Source organism: Schistocerca piceifrons, chromosome 7, assembly GCF_021461385.2.
Source record: "Schistocerca piceifrons isolate TAMUIC-IGC-003096 chromosome 7, iqSchPice1.1, whole genome shotgun sequence".
NCBI classification, from domain to species: domain Eukaryota; kingdom Metazoa; phylum Arthropoda; class Insecta; order Orthoptera; family Acrididae; genus Schistocerca; species Schistocerca piceifrons.
The window spans coordinates 2,599,737-2,619,574 of NC_060144.1; the positions used below are offsets into that span (position 1 = coordinate 2,599,737).

The 19,838-nt window shown below is 43.8% G+C and overlaps 1 protein-coding gene across 1 annotated transcript in view; it reads right to left on the bottom strand.

Moving 5' to 3' along the window:
• Positions 1 to 7,511: 7,511 nt before the first annotated feature.
• The window catches only part of LOC124804971 (WAS/WASL-interacting protein family member 1-like), a 69,125-nt gene continuing 56,798 nt past the window's right edge, over positions 7,512 to 19,838 (bottom strand). Inside the window, exon 5 of the mRNA XM_047265361.1 lies at positions 7,512 to 7,667. Within this exon, the coding sequence (XP_047121317.1) occupies positions 7,512 to 7,667 (156 nt within the window). The remainder of the gene's footprint in view (positions 7,668 to 19,838) is intronic.

Here is a 19,838-nt window from a genome sequence, read left to right on the forward strand (position 1 = left end):
CATCATTTTAGAGGATGTGAGTGAGAAAGAGTTTTGTAGAGATTTAAAATTAAGTTCTTTATTTATTAAATACTGAATGAATACAGTCCGGGTATTTGCGCGCCGCAGCTTACGCTGCCTCAAGACTGTTTCTAGCTGTTGTACCTGCCTTACTACCTTACTAGCTGTTATACCTCACTGAGCTGGCGACAACGTGTTCGTCGTCAACGCCTTGTCACGTGGAGATCGGAGGCCTGACCCACCTCTGGAGGAGTGTAGTTGGCGATCTGTGTCTGATGCGACGGCAGAGTACGACTCGGGCAGGAAGAAGTGTTTGGAAGTACACTGTCGACCACAGGGCTCTGCAGTACACGATTACTACGTGCCCTCGTGCTCACCCAATGGCAACAGCGGTGGGCGCGGCATCATACAAATTAGACTGTGGATCAATAGAAACGTGTCAGCTGATCACATGAATCAAGTTTCTTGTCGATGCTCGTGTCAGCACATGCTGACGTCCAGGCGAACGGCTACTCGAAACATGCACCGCAACATGGGCGCAAACTGGTGGCCGTAGTGTTACGCTATGGGAGACCATAAGCTGTGCTTACAAGCAGCCTGTGATAGTAATCGAAGGAATGATGACAGCTTTAGATTACGTGAACGCTATTGCAGACCACCAGCATGCCTTCGTGCTTGACACTTGACGTTTCCCCGACGAACGTGGTATATTCCAGCAGGATAACTGGCTATGTCACAGGGCCACAGTCGTGTGACAGTTTTCTGACGAGCTTGACGTTCATGTCTTGCTCGCCAGATCCCCCGAAACACATGTCGAAACACATGCCGAAGGCTCTCGGGAGCCAGTTATACGCGCACGAACCATCGGCCCCTAATTTACGGGAAATCTGTGAGGTGTACGTAGAAATTTGGTGCTAGATACCTCGTGAAACCTACTAACGACTCTTAGAATCCTTGTCACGCATAGTCGCTACTGTCTTGCATTCCAGAGGCGGACTAACATGCTATTACTCAGGCGTTCATAAAGTTTAGCTGATCAGTGTGTAGCTGTATTAGTACAATTTCCATAGAAAGGATTCACCAATGCCGCTAGATAGAGTCCAAAGGCAGTACTTTACTAATGAGCACATTGTTTACAATAGACACGGCTGCTTGCCACGTAGCTCAGATAATTTTTAATCCTTGATTCGTGATATTTTGTTAGTATGCAGACAAAATAATTAAGGGTGCGTTTTTCATTTTCTTTTTAATGGATTTGGGTTTCCCTATGTCCAGCTTGTATTATATGGGAACTTGTCGACTGCATTTGAATAGAAAATTCTACTTTGATCCCTAGAGGAGGAGGCAAAGTTAACATGGAAATTAGTTTTAACTATCATATTGCGATTGTGTAAATCAAAGCACAGTTTCAGCTCATTTTCATTGTCAGCTACAAAAGCATTAAGCAATTGTTCTGAGAAGAGAATGTAAATGCTGTACAGTCTCAGGTATCAGATTAAACGGGGGAGCTAACCACCAAGACGAATGAAGACACGAAGGAATGAAAGGCCGGTCTACTGGGCACAAGGCAGATGCTCTGACCACTAAGCCATCCAGACACAGTAGTCAGCAGACCACCTTAGCACGCCTCCCGTCAGACACAAATTCATTTCTCATACCCCACACTACTGATGTAGTGCCCCTGCTCACTAGGCTCATTACTCGCAACATCTCGCCGATTCGCTTGGTATGAATCTGCACTGGAGCGCTCATTGGCCATCATTGCCTTAATTATACAGGGTGAAGAGAAATTCGCTCATTCGGGCTTCACAGCACTACTTCTCACGTGACAGCGGTAAAAAAACGTCTCTCACAACATTTCGTCCAGAGACTACATCGGGCAGGAAAAGGACGTTAAAGAGTGGTAAGTACCTCTTGCAGTACACGTTGTACGTGCTGCACAGTTGGCGCAGTGCATAGAGTTTTGGGTTACCATTCAGGAGATCGAAGCTTCAATCCTGGGTTGGGGCTGAATGTTTTTGCTTGCTAATTTCATTCTGATATTTCATATAGTAATATACACCGTTTCTTAGGTCGCATATATCCTAAATTTACAGCGTTTTGTAACGCTGAACGTAATAAATACGTGGTTAGACAAAAAGTAATAGAGAGTTGAAACAAATGACCCGTCATAGTACAGAATAACTACAACAGCAATATCAATGTCGAAATGGTAAGGATGATAGCAGAGCACAATATTACAACATCTACTTGTCATTTATACTACATGTAATATGAGCGGTCAGATGTCGCACATTAGCAACCAGTGACAATAATAATGTCCATACTAATGACCGAAGAACACGTTTTCCTCACAACAATAGATGCTCGAAGCGACCTCCGTGCACGTCCGAACATTGCGCAACCACGCACTACCAGTTCTTCCACATTCGTCGGCGGAGTAGACTACACGTGCTCCTTCAGGTGCCGCACAGGAACAAATTCAGGGCATTTAGGTCAGGTGAAGGCGGTAGCCATACAAATGGACATCCAAGTCCGAGCCATTTCCCTGGAAATGTTCAGTGCAAATCCTGTCGCACATTAATTCCAGAGTGTTGAGGTGCACCATCGTGTTGGATCCATATCCTCTGCCGAACATGTAGTGGAACATCTTACAATGAAATGAATACCTCTAGCTACATACAGGCGTCGATATAACGGGGACAGTTGAAAATGTGTGCCCTGACTGGGACTCGAACCCGGGATCTCCTGCTTACATGGCAGACGCTCTATCCATCTGAGCCACCGAGGACACGGAGGATAGTTGGACTACAGGGACTTATCTCTTGTACGCCACCCTTGAGATCCACATTCCCAACTTACTGTCCCGCACTATATTCATAGTACCCCTGCCCATTGTACTCATTACTCGCGGCTTTTTGCCGATTCCCGTAAGGGTTCGGGCACTGTTTGTGCATCAGCACAGAAGAACATGGTCAAATGGCCGATAAACCTTAACTATACATATATGAAGATGGTATCTGTTCTTTCGGACATCTTCAGCGTATCAGGCAGATAGTTTGAGAGGAATGCATGATATCTTCGCGCAGACAGCCGGTCAGGCAATATGTAGGGGCCCAAACAACTGTCGCCCAATATTCCAGCCCAGACGTTGATACCAAAGTGAACTTGATATCCACGGTCGACAGTGACGTACAGGTTAACCTCACACCAATGGTGGGCATCGTGCACATTTAAGACGTCCCCACCAGTGAATGCTGCTTCGTCCGACCACATTACGGTGTTCACTAGGTCGGCGTTGGCTTCCTGTTGTCGTCGGAACCATTCACAACATTGCATCCGCTGGTGGCGATCTGCGGGATCCAGGTGTTGCGTGAAAGCAAAATGATAGAAAGGGGTGCAGCCCGTGCTCGTGCAGCACGTTGACGACCGTGCGTTGCGAGGCACGCAGCTGCTCTGCTACGCTACGTGTACTCCGCTGAGGCTCTTGGTGTGCGACCTCCAGAGCAGCTTCCTCAGCAGCTGGAGTACGGCGAGTCCGTGGATGACCTCTGTCACGTGATGGTGGAAGGAGAGAATCTGACTCCCAAAGCCGGCCGCGGTGGTCTAGCGGTTCTAGGCGCTCAGTCCGGAACCGCGCGACTGCTACGGTCGCAGGTTCGAATCCTCCCTCGGGAATGGATGTGTGTGATGTCCTTAGGTTAGTTAGGTTTAAGTAGTTCTAAGTTCTAGGGGACTGATGACCACAGATGTTAAGTCCCATAGTGCTCAGAGCCATTTGAACCATTTTTTTGACTCCCAAAGGCGCTGCTCCAAAGACGAAACGCATGGCGTCGACGAGGATATCTAGCTGCATATTCACTAGCGGCAACACCAGCCCGGTTGTCAGGTGCACCAAGGGCCAGAGGCATATCCACATGTTCATCGTTTGTGTGTGCCATACGTCTGCCACACTGGTTTACAATGAGAAAATTCGATGCGTGTACGCATGTACGTTGGAGCCTGTCACGGGCGCGTTTCTCCGCTCGCAACTAGTGCCTACTTGGTGAACAGCGCACACAGCACAAACACGTCAGTCCTGCGCGCTGTTCCTAAAGCGCATTACCTCACTGTCATATTGTTCTGTATGGTTCATCCCGTTACCGCTAATTGTGAAATGTTCGGTTTCGAATTACACCGCTGCCCTGACGGTAATAGACGTAATGTTTCCATTGTCCCATCGATAAAATAATAATAATAATAATAATGCATAATCTTGTTAGGCGGCTTTAACGCACAATTAGGCAAAGAGAACAAATACAGGAAAATCACCCGAATCCATACAGCTCACAAGAGAACTAACAAGACTGGGGAAAGACTGATAAGCTTTTGCGAAAATTTCGACCTCGTAACTATGCCAACACAATTCGAGAAACCCAACAAGAAACTGTATACTTTTAAGTCGCCCAACATAATGGTGGGTGAGTTCCAGATAGACCATGTGGCCATCTCCAAGAGTAGCACAGCAGAAATTCTGAATGTGAAAACGAGAAGAGGATTTTTTTTAATCAGACCACCATCTTCTGCAGATAAAGACCAGATTACAACCCAACAGAAAAAAGCCAAAACTAAACAAAGTGCTGAGACCAGACCCTGAATACATAAAAATCAACAAGGAAAACATCTGACAGGAAATTAGACAAACACCACAAACTGGACAGAACTTGTGGACTTCCTCAAATCAGCGATGAAATTGGGTCAACCCCCGAGAAGGAAATGCGTACTCATCCACCCACTCCACAAAAAAGGGGACAAAACTGAACCAAATAAATACAGGGGTATCTTAATCGTGCCGGCCACATATAAAATCCTATCGAAAGTTCTCATGAATAGATCAGAAGAACAAGCTGACCCACAAATAGGAGATTACCAGACTGGTTTTCGCAAGGGACGATCATGCATAGAACAGATCTGGAATCTGACAATGATTCTCCAGATGACAAACACCCGAAACACAGTGGTCACTTTTGTAGATTTTAAAAAGGCCTACGACTCAATAGACAGAGTTGCGCTCTGCAATACGCTGCAAGAATTCAGCATTGACAGAAAGGTAAGAGCAATCATTCGGCAAACATTAACTGACACAGTCTCCAAGGTTAAATTTATGGGGGATATCTCTGAACCATTTGAAATACAAACTGGAGTGCGACAGGGTGACGGACTTTCACCATTACTCTTTAATATCATTCTTGAAAAAAATTATCAGGTCATGGGGAAAAGAGTCCAAGTAATCCAAATTGGCATTAGAATAGATAATAGATTCAATGTGAAGTTTTTAGCTTTTGCAGATGATCTTTCAATCCTCACAAATAATGAAAAATAAGCCACTAATGCCATAGAGAAGTTACACGAAATTGCACAAAGAACTGGCCTGCAAATTTCGTATGAGAAAACCCAGTACATAGAAAAAGTGCGACAAGACAAATTGCATATTGTGACAACCCATGGGAAAATCGTACAAGTACCACATTTTAAGTACGTGGGAGAAATCATCCAGTCGTCAGGGATCAACCTAAAGGCCAATGAGGAAATAATAAAAAAACCACAGGAAGCATATAAACTCACGTTGAACTATTATAACAAAAAGTCCATATACATTAAAGGAAAATTGAGGCACTACAACACTGTCGTACTTCAGGAGGCACTGCATGCATCTGAAACAACACATATAGGTGGGCAAACTAAAATCGAAGAAACAGAGAAACAAGAAAGGAAAATTCTCAGGAAAATTTTTGGCCCGATACAAGAGCAAGGAATCTGGAAGGAGAGACCAACATCAGAATTATATAAATACACAGACAGGATTACCGATACAATAAGGAAAAGAAGAATGCAGTTCTACGTCCATATCCACAGGATGAATGAAAACAGAATTTCAAAGCGAATTCTTAAAGTCATCAACTCAGGCAGGGGAAAAACAAAATGGACAAAAGATGTCGAAGAGGACCTCAGACAAGCACACATAACAGTAAACGATGCAGAAAATGGAACTGAAGTCAGAAACATCATCAATAAACATAAATTTGACACCACAACACAGAAGAGACCAGGATGCAAATGGACAGCGGAGCGAAAGAAACAACACAGTGAACACATGAAGAAAGTATGGGCTCAGAAAAAACATAAAGAATCATCATAAAGGAATTCAACTTCAAACGCACTCTTTAAATGGGAATAATCGATAATAATAATAATAATAATAATAATGCATTTAGATACATAGTAAACAGCATACGGTTGCCAGACTCAATGTTGAAATGCATAATTAGTGAGACCATGCTGATAACACACAAAATAGTAACCGAGTTGGGACATTATTCGCGAAGTACGTTGCTAGTCCTACTGGTAACGTAAGGTCCTAACGAAATGTATTGGACCTGGACGAAGCAAGAATAACAGTTGCTACTAATCTGTGGGACCATTGGAGGAGGGTACAAAGAAAACAGGTTTCGCATCTAGTAGATGAAGTGATGCGAAAAAATTCACGCCCACGACGTGGAAAAGCCTTCTTTCAAAGCTGATCAATCTTCCATTTCTACGATTGTACTATGCAAGTGCCATTATTTTCTAGAGGACCCGCTGCAATCGCTGTTGACGTTTAAGATGCCAGGTATCGTACCACCTGGACTACATTTACACAATAAAAAACATATGCCTCAACCCAGCATCGAACCAACGACCCCCTGCATGCGAACCCAAAACTCTATGCACTGCACCAACGGTGCAGCACGAGTAACATCTACTGAAAGAGGTAATTACCGTACATGTGGTTACAGTGTTGCAAGTTTGCCTCTGTTTAACGTACTTTTTCTGCCGGATGTACTCGCGGGACGAAATTTTGTCAGAGACATTTTTTTTATTTTTTTTTATTTATTTTTTTTTTATCGCTGGCATGCGAGGAGTCGCGCTGCGAAGTCCGAGTGCGAGAATTTCGCTTCACCCTGTATATGTAAGGTCTGCTCTTTCGTGCTTCATAAAAGACACCATTTTGATCCTGCAGCCAGTGTGCATCAAGCCACGAAAGAATGAAAAACGTTAGCTGCCACAGGGTTGAGATTTACATCGATGGGTCGAGTTGATAACTTGTGCCGTACGTGGATTCGAACCCAGGTGTTCACTACGCCTATGCGCTGACCAGTACACCACCCGGGCACAGTGCTCACGGACTACCCGAGTACGCCTCTCCTCACTACCAAATTGGTACAGTGGTCAGCGCATCTTCCCGGTAAGAAGGAGAACCGGGTTCGAATCCCGGTTCGGCACTAATTTTCAACTTGCCCCATTGATATAAATCTGTACCCACTGGCAGCTGATGTCTTTAATTCCGTTGTGTATTGATTCATATCGGCTGCAGGAGCAAAATAGTGTCTATATATACGAAGATTGATGAGAAGCGCTGCGGCTCCATGTCTCTCTTTGACTTCACGTAAAGCGTGCAGGGAGAAACTAAGCGTGCGGTCGGTGGCGCTTTGTCACTGGGTGAGGCGGCGAGGCCTCGAGTTGGAGAGAGTGGCCGTCAGAGGCGCAGTGGGGAGGCAGCAGGCAGCCCGACTGCGCGAGATGCGGGCGGCGGGCGGCGGGCGGCGGGCGGGGGCCGGCACGCGATGTGTGTCTGGGCCGCCCCGCATCTGCCCGCAAGGACACTGTCACCCGTCTCTCTCCCTAGTCACGTCCGCCCTCCCCGACTCACACAATTGTGGATTAGCTCGCCGTCAGGACTCTGAGGAAGAGTCCAGTGAAAGCGTTTCTTGCCTTTACTACACAAAAATTTTGGTTTTCTTTATGTTGGCAGCAGAAGTGTTACGGGCATGGCACAAGGACGCCTGTGCTATCGATGAATTTTTGTTTTCGTTACATTGGCAGTGAAAGTGTTTCTGGCACTAACACGTGTACTTTTGTTTCTGTTATTTTGGCAAGCAACATGCTACGAAGATCGCCACCGAGTGTGAGAAAACTTTGATTTTGATGCGTTTTTGTTTCAATTATATTGGGAGCGGTAGTGTAGTTGGGCCCATCACTCAGATGCCTTTCTTTTCGTTAATATCAATGTATTTTCATTCTCGTTATGTTGTTTAATAACGTAAGTCAAGTATCTACGCGAATAGGGGAAGCGTTTCATTTATGTGACTTTTTAAAATAGTCGTAGTGTGTGTGTGTGTGTAAGCGTTTCATTTATGTGACTTTTTAAAATAGTCGTAGTGTGTGTGCGTGTGTGTGTGTGTGTGTGTGTGTGTGTGTGTGTGTGTGTCTGTGTGTGTGTCGTTCAAAAGAACAAATGAAATGCAGCACTGTCATAAAATTCTGTCTATTAGACAGGAACTCACCAGATTTTGGTGATGTTAACAACCAGTTTGAGCCGCTCAAAATTTATGTACTCAAAGAAGCTGCAAGTTTTGTCAGCTACATTAAGGTCGCATTCACATAGTTTATCACTGCTGCAGCGTTACACTCGAGTTAACTAACATAAAATAGCAGATGAAACTGCCTGATGCACTTTGGGATCGATATTTTGTCTTATAACAGTAATAATAAATAATATAATAGTATAATAATATAATAAGTAATAGTATAATAAATAATTTTTCTAAATAAAATATCCACCGACCAATTGCGCTGTAATTCTACTCACACAACCGATCTTGACTTCGATAATAATAATTCTCAAATGTGTGACATGGTTACGCCACGGAAAGAACGGTTGCATAAATTTTTTTTTAAATGGGGCGTCTTAGGTGTTTTAAACATTGACGATACTATAGGAAAGTTGTACACAGTTACTTCAATCTCAGGAAATACTGACCGAAATTGTTTCCGCAGGGATGTTACAACTGACATTGTTGCAAGTCTCTTCACTGTTACAGACCAACCACACTAATCGTGCACTGTGTGTCTTCCATCGTCTCTTCCGTGATCACATCCGAACATATCGACCAGCCAACTCGGACCTTACCTCCCAAATTAATATTAGCCCTCTTTAGCACCTCCCCAGCCCCCACAGCCCCGCTGTAAGCGATTAAACAAAGTTTTTCTATCTTATATACTATCGCTTATTGCATAATTATTAATAATCAATAAATTTCACATTTAAGAAAACTCTTTTTTTCTCTAAAACGATAGCTCATCCTTACTCCAGACTCTCACTTAATACAGCCATCGCCGCAGTCTCAAAAGTGTTTTCATGTTTCTCTCTCTCGTCTTTCTCTTATTTTTCTTCTTCCTCTTTCTTGACGTTTCTTTCGTTTTCTTTTTCCCTCCCTTTCTTCCCTTCATTCTTTCCTTCTCTTGCTTTCCTTTTCCCTCCTTCATCTCCTATCTTACTTCTTTATTCCTACCTCCATTTTTTAATATTTAAATAGACTTTTCATTTATTGCTATACGAGGTGATAATACACACTGTGTATTCTAATAGGCGTTACGTTTGAAGAGGACGCCAATCTTGTATAATGTGACGTGTTTAATCAGGAGTGGATAATCCAAGAAACCAAAGTACATTGATGATTTTTAAGTTGTGGAAGCAAGTGAAGATGTTCCCAAAAATATTGATATTCAGGACGGGATGACACATCAGGGCAATCGCTTTCTGGGGGACGAGAATATTCCACCCTTGTGTTAGTCCCGCCTCCTATATAAGAAGTAATGAGAGATGACGCGATGTTTCACAGATCTGCCCCTCGTTTCGGTTTCGATAACATTTCAATTACGCTTCTCGAGTCTTCCGACATAATTTTTGAAGTATCTGCGAGTGCTACCTTCAACAAAGATATTGCCGGTATGATAGATTTATATTCTCGGATTCCATTGGGCCATAAGAGTGGTTTTCCAAGAAGATACTGTATGCACGCTATGGTTGACAGAATACTGAGGACACACGTTTAGTAATTACAGGAATTTAGTACAGCATAAACTTATGAGTTTCTAATCACAGCGAAAGACTACTTTTTTCCTACGAACTCCTAACAGTTAAAAACAAAAAAGAAAAGAGAGAAAGAAAGAGAGAGAGAGAGAGAGAGGGATAGAGAGAGAGAGAGAGAGAGAGAAATAGGGGAAGGGGGGGGGGGGGGGAGGAAGAAGAAAAGCGCAGCCCTAGGACGCCGTTCATCTTAGTTACCACACATTCCTAACTCGAATGATGTACTCTCGAAGTAATGTATGAAGTCCAGCCTTCTTTCAATCCTTATTTCGGTCATATGGAGATGTTTAGCAATGTCTTGAATTTAATCCTCTTACACAACACCGTTTTAAACTGGATTAAAAAGTACTAAGATGCTAAAAAAAAAAAATAGTTCAAATGGCTCTGAGCACTATGGGACTTAACATCTATGGTCATCAGTCCCCTAGAACTTAGAACCACTTAAACCTAACAAACCTAAGGACATCACACAACACCCAGTCATCACGAGGGAGAGAAAATTCCTGACCCTGCCGGGAATCTAACCCGGAACTAGGGTGCGGGAAGCGAGAACGCTACTGCACGACCACGAGCTGCGGACTAAGATGCTAAAAGATGAAACTTTTCTTACACCATTTGTAACATAGATATACTTTATTTTCCTTTTTTTGAACACTAAGCTCGAAGAAATGGTTAGTGTTTAACATCCCATCGACTACTATGTCATTATAGATGGTTGACTTTGGAGTGCATAACGTTACGGTAAGCGGTGGAAATATACGAACAGCAGTCCATAAAGAGAAACATTATTCAAACGCAAATTATTTGTTACGTGAACGATAAGCAGTACAAGCAGACAACATGAAAGTCGAAGAACGCTGAACGTAGCTGCCGCATTGTGTGGTTTCGTAGTACGGATGTGGCTTTCCGTTGTGCACGTGACGTGAATAGCAAATCGAGACAGCTGCAGCTGCCACAGCTTCCTAGCTGAGGCTGCAAGTAGAGACTCTGATACATAAAATATTTAAAAGGTCAAGAATATTTGATCAAGAAAGCTTAAAATTAAAGGCAGAGGCTATTAATTACGTAAGCCATTGAGGGGGGTTACAGAGGTGTCAAGACGTTGGGCGTTATTTGGCAACAGCACCATTCGGACTTAAAGAGGCTGCATGCCTTGACTTGTCAAGGTCAAGACCAGGATTTCATTTTTTTTCCAACGAGCATCCCGGTTATTGCATTTCCGGTTTTGTTCGATCAAATTATGTATTCAGTTCCTTATGAGGTCGACGGCTGTGGCAAGTTTAATAGTAACCACGCTTCTTCCTTCTCTGATTATAAGCGATAACAGTTTCACAAAAAATTTCTAACACGGATGCTATTCTTAGTTTTGTGAGGAACTTCGATACAAATTATTACGGATTTCTAAGACACAAATTCGCAGATTTCAGATAGTCATTTCTATGGCAAACTGTTAGATCAGTCGTTTATCCAATGAGTCACTGCTAGCCAGTACGTCGTTGATTGTATTCATCTTGTTCCACAAATATTTAATTTATGGCCTCCATGTGTTATAAGCTTGTCGTGTCGTAAAATGATTTATTGTGTGTGCAGGTGGGCAATCTCGAAAGTAAAGGCGTACATTGTGAGGCGTGTGAACGCGAAAAACTGTAAGATGCACTTTTGTATGCCCAACACGATGGAGCCCCGTTGTAACATCTGTAACTTCAATGGTTAGTAGAGTCATATAACTGAATAAATGATAGAGGAGCATGCTTTGCGTTTGTTGATATTACTAGATGCTATTTTAATTTACAGTCTCAATAATTTCGAAAATCCACTTGTAACCGCTGTCGAAAGAACGTCTCTTACTTAGAGGCAATGCCTACGTGTCTCGTACGTTAGACTGCATCTGTATCTACTTCTGTACTTCAGAGGCCATCTTACGGTGTGTAGCGGAGGGTACTTGTGTCCCACTGTCACTTCGCATCTTTCCTGTTCCAGTCGCGCATAGTTATCTGGAAGAACGATAGTCGGTAAGCTTCCTTATGAGCTGGAATCTCTCTAAATTTATCTGCATAGTCTGCTCACAAGTTATAAACAGAAGGATGCAATATACTGGCTGGTTCTTCTGACGTGAACAGTGAAGCACACCGCGATTCACACCTCTCCTGCAGCGTCTGCCACTGGAGTTGGGTGAACATCTCCGTAAAAAAAAAAAAAAAAAATGGGAACACTATGGGACTTAACATCTGAGGTCATCAGTCCCCTAGAACTTAGAACTACTTAAACCTAACTAACCTAAGGACAGCACACACATCCATGCCCGAGGCAGCACTCGAACCTGCGACCGTAGCGGTCGCGCGGTTCCAGACTGTAGCGCCTAGAACCGCACGGCGACTCCGGCGGGCCATCTCCGTTACACTTTCGCTATTACTAAGTATACATGTCACGTCTCGCGCTGCTCTTCTTCTCATCTTCTGTACTTCGCCGGCCGGAGTGGCCGTGCGGTTCTAGACGCTACAGTCTGGAGCCGAGCGACCGTTACGGTCGCAGGTTCGAAACCTGCCTCGGGCATGGATGTGTGTGATGTCCTTAGGTTAGTTAGGTTTAACTAGTTCTAAGTTCTAGGCGACTGATGACCTCAGAAGGCAAGTCGCATAGTGCTCAGAGCCATTTGAAGCCATTTTCTGTACTTCCACTATCATTCATACTTGGTACTGATCTCAGTCTGACGAGCAATATTCAAGTATGGACCGAACGAGAGTTTTGTAAGATACATTCTTTGTGAGTGCACAACACTTCCTGACGATTCTTCCTGAATAGTTTTATGTGGTCGTTCCACTTTAAATCGCATCGCACTTACACTCCTAGATATTGTATGGCTGGAGTACTTCTAGTGATTGTTCTGCAATTGTGTAATCATTTGATAATTGGTGTTTCTACTTATTTACGTGTAGTGCGTTATATATTTTTACGTTAAGGGTCGATTACGAATCCCTAACATATGTATAAAGGGCAGTACATTGGCGGAGCTGACGTTTGTTACAAGGTGATTCTTGTGAACAGGGTTCCGACGTGAAATGAATTAACGGACTTTGCAAGCAGAATAGTAGTTGGTGCTAGACGCATGGGACATTACATATCCGAAATCGTTAGGGAATTCAGTATTCCGAGATCCACAGTGTCGAGAGTGTGCCAAGAATACCAAATTTCAGACATTACCTCTCACCAAGGCCAACGCAGTGGCCAATTGCCTTCACTTAACGACCGAGAGCAGAGGCGTTATCGCAGAATTCTCAGTGCTGAGAGACAAGAAACACTATGTGAAATAACCGCAGAAAACAATGTGGGACGCACGACGAATGTATCCATTAGCACAGTGCGACGAAATTTGGCGTTGGTGGGCCAAGGTAGCAGACGGCGGATGCGAATGTCTTTACTAACAGCACGACATCGCCTGCAGCGCCTCTCTTGGGATCGTGGCCACATCAGTTGTAGCCTAGACGATTGGAGAAGCGTGGCCTGGTGAGAAGAGTTTCGATTTCAGATGATAAGAGCTGGCGATGGGCACATACCCCACGAAGCCGTGGACCCAGCTTGCCAACAAGGCACTGTGCAGGCTGGTGGTAGCTCCATGATGGTGTGGGCTGTGTTTATACGGAGTGATTATTGATGTAGAAAGACATTAGTTCCGACGTCGACCGGTAGGCTGGTACCCTGAGGAACCATATAGGCCCTCCCAGTAAGGTAGCGTAAGGCCGTCGCATTGAATGGTGGCCATGTTGAAAAATAGGGTTTGGTAGCCAAAAGAGTGTGGAATAGTATGAAATACTCAGTAAAAGCAACCAGCTTCCAGAAAAGAAAAATATGTTGCCATTTTAGCACACGACGATAATAGTGATGTTGATATTGATTATGTTGGTTTCAGAGTGCTCAGGCGTATGATTACTGAGGTCATCGCAGATTTTCAATGCACGCATTCAGTGATACGAACGCCCTAGAAAGAACTTCTCTTATCGAACAAGCGGGGCCCTGCAACCAGCCTGTGGCGGAACCCAGCCAGTGTTGACATAAAAGTTTTCTGGGTATAGCACCGCGTCATAATGTAGAAACTGCTGCTGCTGGAGAAAAAGCAACGTTTCGGCCACGATTGCAGCGGCCTTCTTCTGGGTCATTCAACGCTAATTCAGTCCTTCATGCTACATTCCTGTACTGACTCATATACTGAGATGTAGACACATTAAACACCGAAAGGAAGTTGAAAGCTGTCAACGCACTTCTCGCTGATAATGTGTTACAATATCTTACTTTTGGTTATGAAAATCGGTGTCAACTTTCCTGGATGTTGGATAGGAAGAGTTGCTCCTTTTTTCGCGGTCATCTCGTTCAGCTAATCTGATCAAACCCGATTTCTCCTTTTGGGCCATATGAAACGTTGTGCACACGAGACTTCTGTGGAGACTGAAGAGAATCTCGTGGCAAGAATTCTCTCTGATTTGTTCTTTGGGGCCAGCAGTACAAAATATGTCCTCTAATGACATGATCATCATAAACGTCAGCCATTTATATTGCTCTTCAGATGGTCTTGACAGATGTCAAGAGAAAAAGAGCGTACATAACAACCTACATAAGTCAGATATACGTCCCCAATTTACATCTAAGGCGAAACACATAATTCTAAAAAAAGACACATGGCAGCAACGATACTACATGTAAGAGCATACGATGATGGCATATTGCCATATGGGCTCATGGTGAGTGATTTATAAAGTAAAAGCCATATACAGATCAGCGTAGCTAGGCGATATTTATAATAAACTCTCGCTGCATGTGAAATTTTCTATCGACTCTGCGCTTGTACGAACGCGTACCCCCAGTACGACGGTGGCAAACTTACACTGAAGCTGAAAGATGTCATTTCCAACAACATTTGTTGAGTTTAGTACATGTGCAGATAAATAAAATTACTACAAAAAAGTGTCTATTTATAATTATATCGCCGTCATTAGACGAACGGGAAAGTAATTTCTTTCTCATTTTCGATTATAATTTTCAGCTACGTACCTCTGAGAACTAGGGTTCTCTCTACAGCTGATACATTTGCTCTTCCCTAGCATTCATGATGACGACGACGACGATAATAGTGATGTTGGTTTCAGAGTGCTCAGCCGTATGATTACTGAGGTCATCGTAGATTTTCAATGCACGCATTCAGTGATACGAACAAATTCTGTTCTCATAAGGGAGAAACTAGAGACGGTGGCACATGTGCACATATTACAGACTTAATAGACAGCGATAACCCACAGAGCAATTACTTATCAGTGTGCTAAAATGGACGATTATATAGTCGCATGAGCGTGAACGTAACTAGATGCACCTTCATAAACCATGACATAAAACACTATACAAAATTACAAAAAGGGGAGAAACGTGCGAAAACTCTTTCCTAGTTAACATTGCCTCGCTGACAGAAAAAAAGAATCAGGGAAGACGCATCCTCTATGGGAACAGGTGGAACTTGTCTGCACACAGTTCACGTCGTTAACGTTGCTTACATCAAATCTAAGTCTCAGTTAAAGGCTACATGTGTATTAAAAATAAAATTATGATCCACGTAATTACGGGTCATTTGATCGCTATCTGAGGAACATTGAAATAACCTCTCCATGAATGTTACCAGGGATACGAAGGACACACGAAACCTTGCAACCTTTCCCACATTCGCCTTTTTGTTACTCACAACAATAGAAAAAATCGTTATGGAGAAAAACAGCAGTTCTTTTTTCAGAATAAATAATGCAGTCTAGTGAAATGCGGCACATCGGAAGTGGTACGCGAAAATCACCGATCACTGATGGGTCCCCCCGTCGCAGGAGGTGCCTCTGTGTGAGTCGTGAGAAGGCCACTTGAAGACAGAACGTGGAGGCGTGCGTGGAGCATAACAACATAACGTTTATGGGTCTGGAGTCAATTTTCCGGACGTGGAAGTGTAACGGAGACAACAGTTTATTTGTGGTAGTGGAGTCACCAGCGGGTGTCCTCAGTGTGTGCAGTGATAATTTAGAAAGGCGAGAAAAGAATGAAAATCTATATTTACATCAGAAGTTGTGTTTTGCAAATTGTTTCTAACCAAAAGAACATTGTACTATAGAGACCAATCGAATCAGGCAGTGCAGTTGTTAAAGACACTGAATTCGTATTTTGGCGGATGGAGTTTGTTCTGTCCACCAGTCCTGGTTTAGGTTTTCCTAAACATTTCCAGGAAAATGCCAGGATGGTTACTTCGTAAAGGCTACCATGAGCACCTGTCCAATCCTCTAAAAAACATCTTTATAGGACGGTAATTCCGTAAGTCATGGAAACTATGGTATATCGTGCGATCATGTGGCGTCACGGCAGTCGCAGTAAATACATTCTACAGCCCGTGGCAAACAGTACCGAAATCAACCGACAGATTGTGGCCGCATACGAGGATGGCTCGGTACTAACGCCTGAAACATTCAGTGTGCGATTGGCCGTGCTACAGGACGGATGTAAATATAGATGAACAGCGATCATAGGTAATCTTTCTTGCCGGCAAAAATGCTACTCAGCGTCAAGTGGAACTACGAGCCGCCGCGGTTGACGGGATATTGCCCCACAGAGCAGTTGCACGCTGGGTGGAGTCTTCCCGACGTGGACGCGCAGCCACGACAGACTCGCGGCCCACATTTGTTCCTACTGACCGGTCCGTGACTCCTACTGAATGGCGTTTAACAGAGCACAGGCGATGGGCTGTGCAGGACTGGTTATGTCGAGGAAAAAAGTGTTCCGCATTTTACGGCAGGGCTTCAAGGTGCGGAAGAAGTGTTCAAAAGGAGCACAACATTAGTCATCAAAAATGGATCAAATGGCTCTGAGCACTATGGGACTCAACTTCTGGGGTCATTAGTCCCCTAGAACCTAGAACTAGTTAAACCTAACTAACCTAAGGACATCACAAACATCCATGCTCGAGGTAGGATTCGAACCTGCGACCGTAGCGGTCTTGCGGTTCCAGACTGCAGCGCCTTTAACCGCACGGCCACTTCGGCCGGCCATTAGTCATCAGTGGTGCAGAAGAGGACGCGTTAAGAGACAGCCTATCACCCAGGAGCGATTTTAGCGGGAAGGGAATGATATTCTCAATCGCATTATAGCGGCTGATGAAACATAGATACGAGGTATGAACCGGAATTGGGGACCCATTCATTAGAACAGTGCTATCCAGGTTCAGCATAACGCCACAAGATGCACTATAATCAATCACCCACGAAGGTCATGCTCATTCTGGGGTACGACAGCCGTGGTATTCTGGAGTGTCACCGTGTTATGGACATCCACACCGTCAGTGATCAATACTACCGGAATATTCTGCTGTGCCATCTCCGACGTACACTTGGGCGAAAGCGTCCATCACTGCTGGATAATGCACAAATACTCCCTGAAGACGCTACAGCCCAAAGTGCAGACGTCATCAACAATTGTGTACAGCAGTGGGGTCGGTAAATCCTCGCCCAGCCACCATATCTCAATCCGAGCTATTTCGACCTTATTTAACAACTACAGAAACCATTGTGTGGGTGGCGCTTTGCAGACATGGTGGATATCCTCACGGACGGCATTTCGGCGACATCTTGCACGTATTGATGGCAATTCCACTGGCATTCAGTGCCTTACCCGTCGCTGGCAACTGTTACGAAGGACAGCAGCTGATTTTGATTAATTTTTATTCCATTGGCGCTCGTGCACGATAAATTTACACTGAGTTCAAATGAGTGTGTTTCATTTCACCCTTTGCCGTGATTTCCTGTACTTGAACCCTATTTTATGTTGTCATTCAGCTTACCAGTTCCATGCACATCGTGGAATTCCCATTGTCGCATTATCGCAAGATATACCACAGTTAGCATGACTTACGGAATGACCCTCGTGTATGCCACGAGCTCATAATTGCAGCTAATTCCGTCATGGCGTGACAGGGCAAGCTACACGCAGCTCTACTGCACGGTGGTCTACTGAGGGTGTCCTGCAAGTTAAAATATGCGGGAGGCAGACCAGTCGGAACTCCAAATGGAGACTACTCAGGGCCGGTTGTTGTAATTACAGCAAACAAGTCTGTTGTTTACCCGCTCGAAGAGTAGAATTTTGGATCCCTTAATTGGTCAGGAAGGTTAGAAAACATGTTAAGAGAAATGAACAGGTTGAAATTACACACAGTGCGAATTAATGAAGTGCCGCAGCAGGAAGAAAAAGTATTTGTGGTCGCATGTGTACAGCGTTATCAACACGAGTTAGGGTGACATAAGAGTGGATTTAATAATGGCGAAGAAGTATTATGAACAGAATAGTGAACGGATAGTCATGCCTAAGATAGACAGAAAGCTACGACCCACCACAAACCCCAAGTATACACGTCTGTGCCTACTAGCTCCGCAGTTCGTGAACACATTAGGAAGAAGTGAGCGATGAAATAAATGGAATTGTTCATTACGTTAAGAAAGAAAATAAAACCTGATAGTGATGGGAGACAAAAATTCGATAGTTTGAAAAGGAAGAACTGAGATATTATTTAGAGAATTCGTGGAAAGGAATGATGTCGCTGCAGCTTCGTAGTATTTTGCACAGAACACCAGTTGCAAACAGTTTAAGGATCATGAAAGAAGTTTTTATACTTACAAGGGAACCTCCCCATCGTACCCCCCTCAGATTTAGTTATAAGTTGGCACAGTGGATAGGCCTTGATAAACTGAACACAGATCAATTGAGAAAACAGGAAGAAGTTGTGTGGAACTATGAAAAAATAAGCAAAATATACAAACTAAGTAGTCCCTGGGCCACATGAGCAACATAATGGAGTATGTGAATTTAGGAGCGCCGTGGTCCCGTGGTAGCGTGAGCAGCTGCAGAGGGAGAGGTCCCTTGGTTCAAGTCTTCCCTTGACTGAAAATTTTACTTTCTTTATTTTTGCATTGTTATTATCTGTCCGTTCGTTCATTGACATCTCTGTTCACTGTAATAAGTTAAGTGTCTGTGTTTTGCGACCGCATCGCAAAACCGTGCGATTAGTAGACGAAAGGACGCGCCTCTCCAATAGGAACAGAAAACATTTGATCGCAAGGTCATAGGTCAACCGATTCCTCCACAGGAAAACACATCTGATATATTCTATACGACACTGGTGACGGCATGTGCGTCACATGACAGGAATATGTTGTCGACCCACCTAACTTGTACACTTGGCGAATGGGTAAAAAGATTCTTCTACCTTGCCCGATTTAGGTTTTCTTGTGGTAGTGATAATCACTCCCAAAAAAGTGATGAAAACATAAGAGTTTCTCACATAAACTGATAATAAAAAATTAAACTTTTCACTCGATGGAAGATTTGAACCAAGGACCTTTCGTTCCGCAGCTGCTCACGTTACCACGAGAGCACGGCGCTCCTGCTTTCCCATCGTCCTTAATGTTGCTTATCTTCCTTTGAACTACTCAGTTTGTATATTTTGTTTATTTTTTCACAGTTCCACACAACTTCTTCCTGTTTTCTCAATCGATCTGTGTTCAGTTTTTCAAGGCCTATCCACTGTGCCAACTTATAACTAAATCTGAGGGGGGTGCGATGGGGAGGTTCCCTTGTTAGGAGAAATCAGGAACCGCCACAAAGTTCCAGGGTTAAAATAGCGGAGGCAGCAGAGAAAAACCATACACGGTATACAATAAGTTTAACTCATGAATACAAACGTTACAAAAACGCTAAAAATTAAGCAGGCAGACCCGTTAAAATGAGACCGATAGAAAATACAAGGTGGTATAGCATGACATAGTGGTATAGCAGGAATGCCAAGAGGCAAAACGCTAACACTTGCAACAGTGCTTGATCGTCGGTA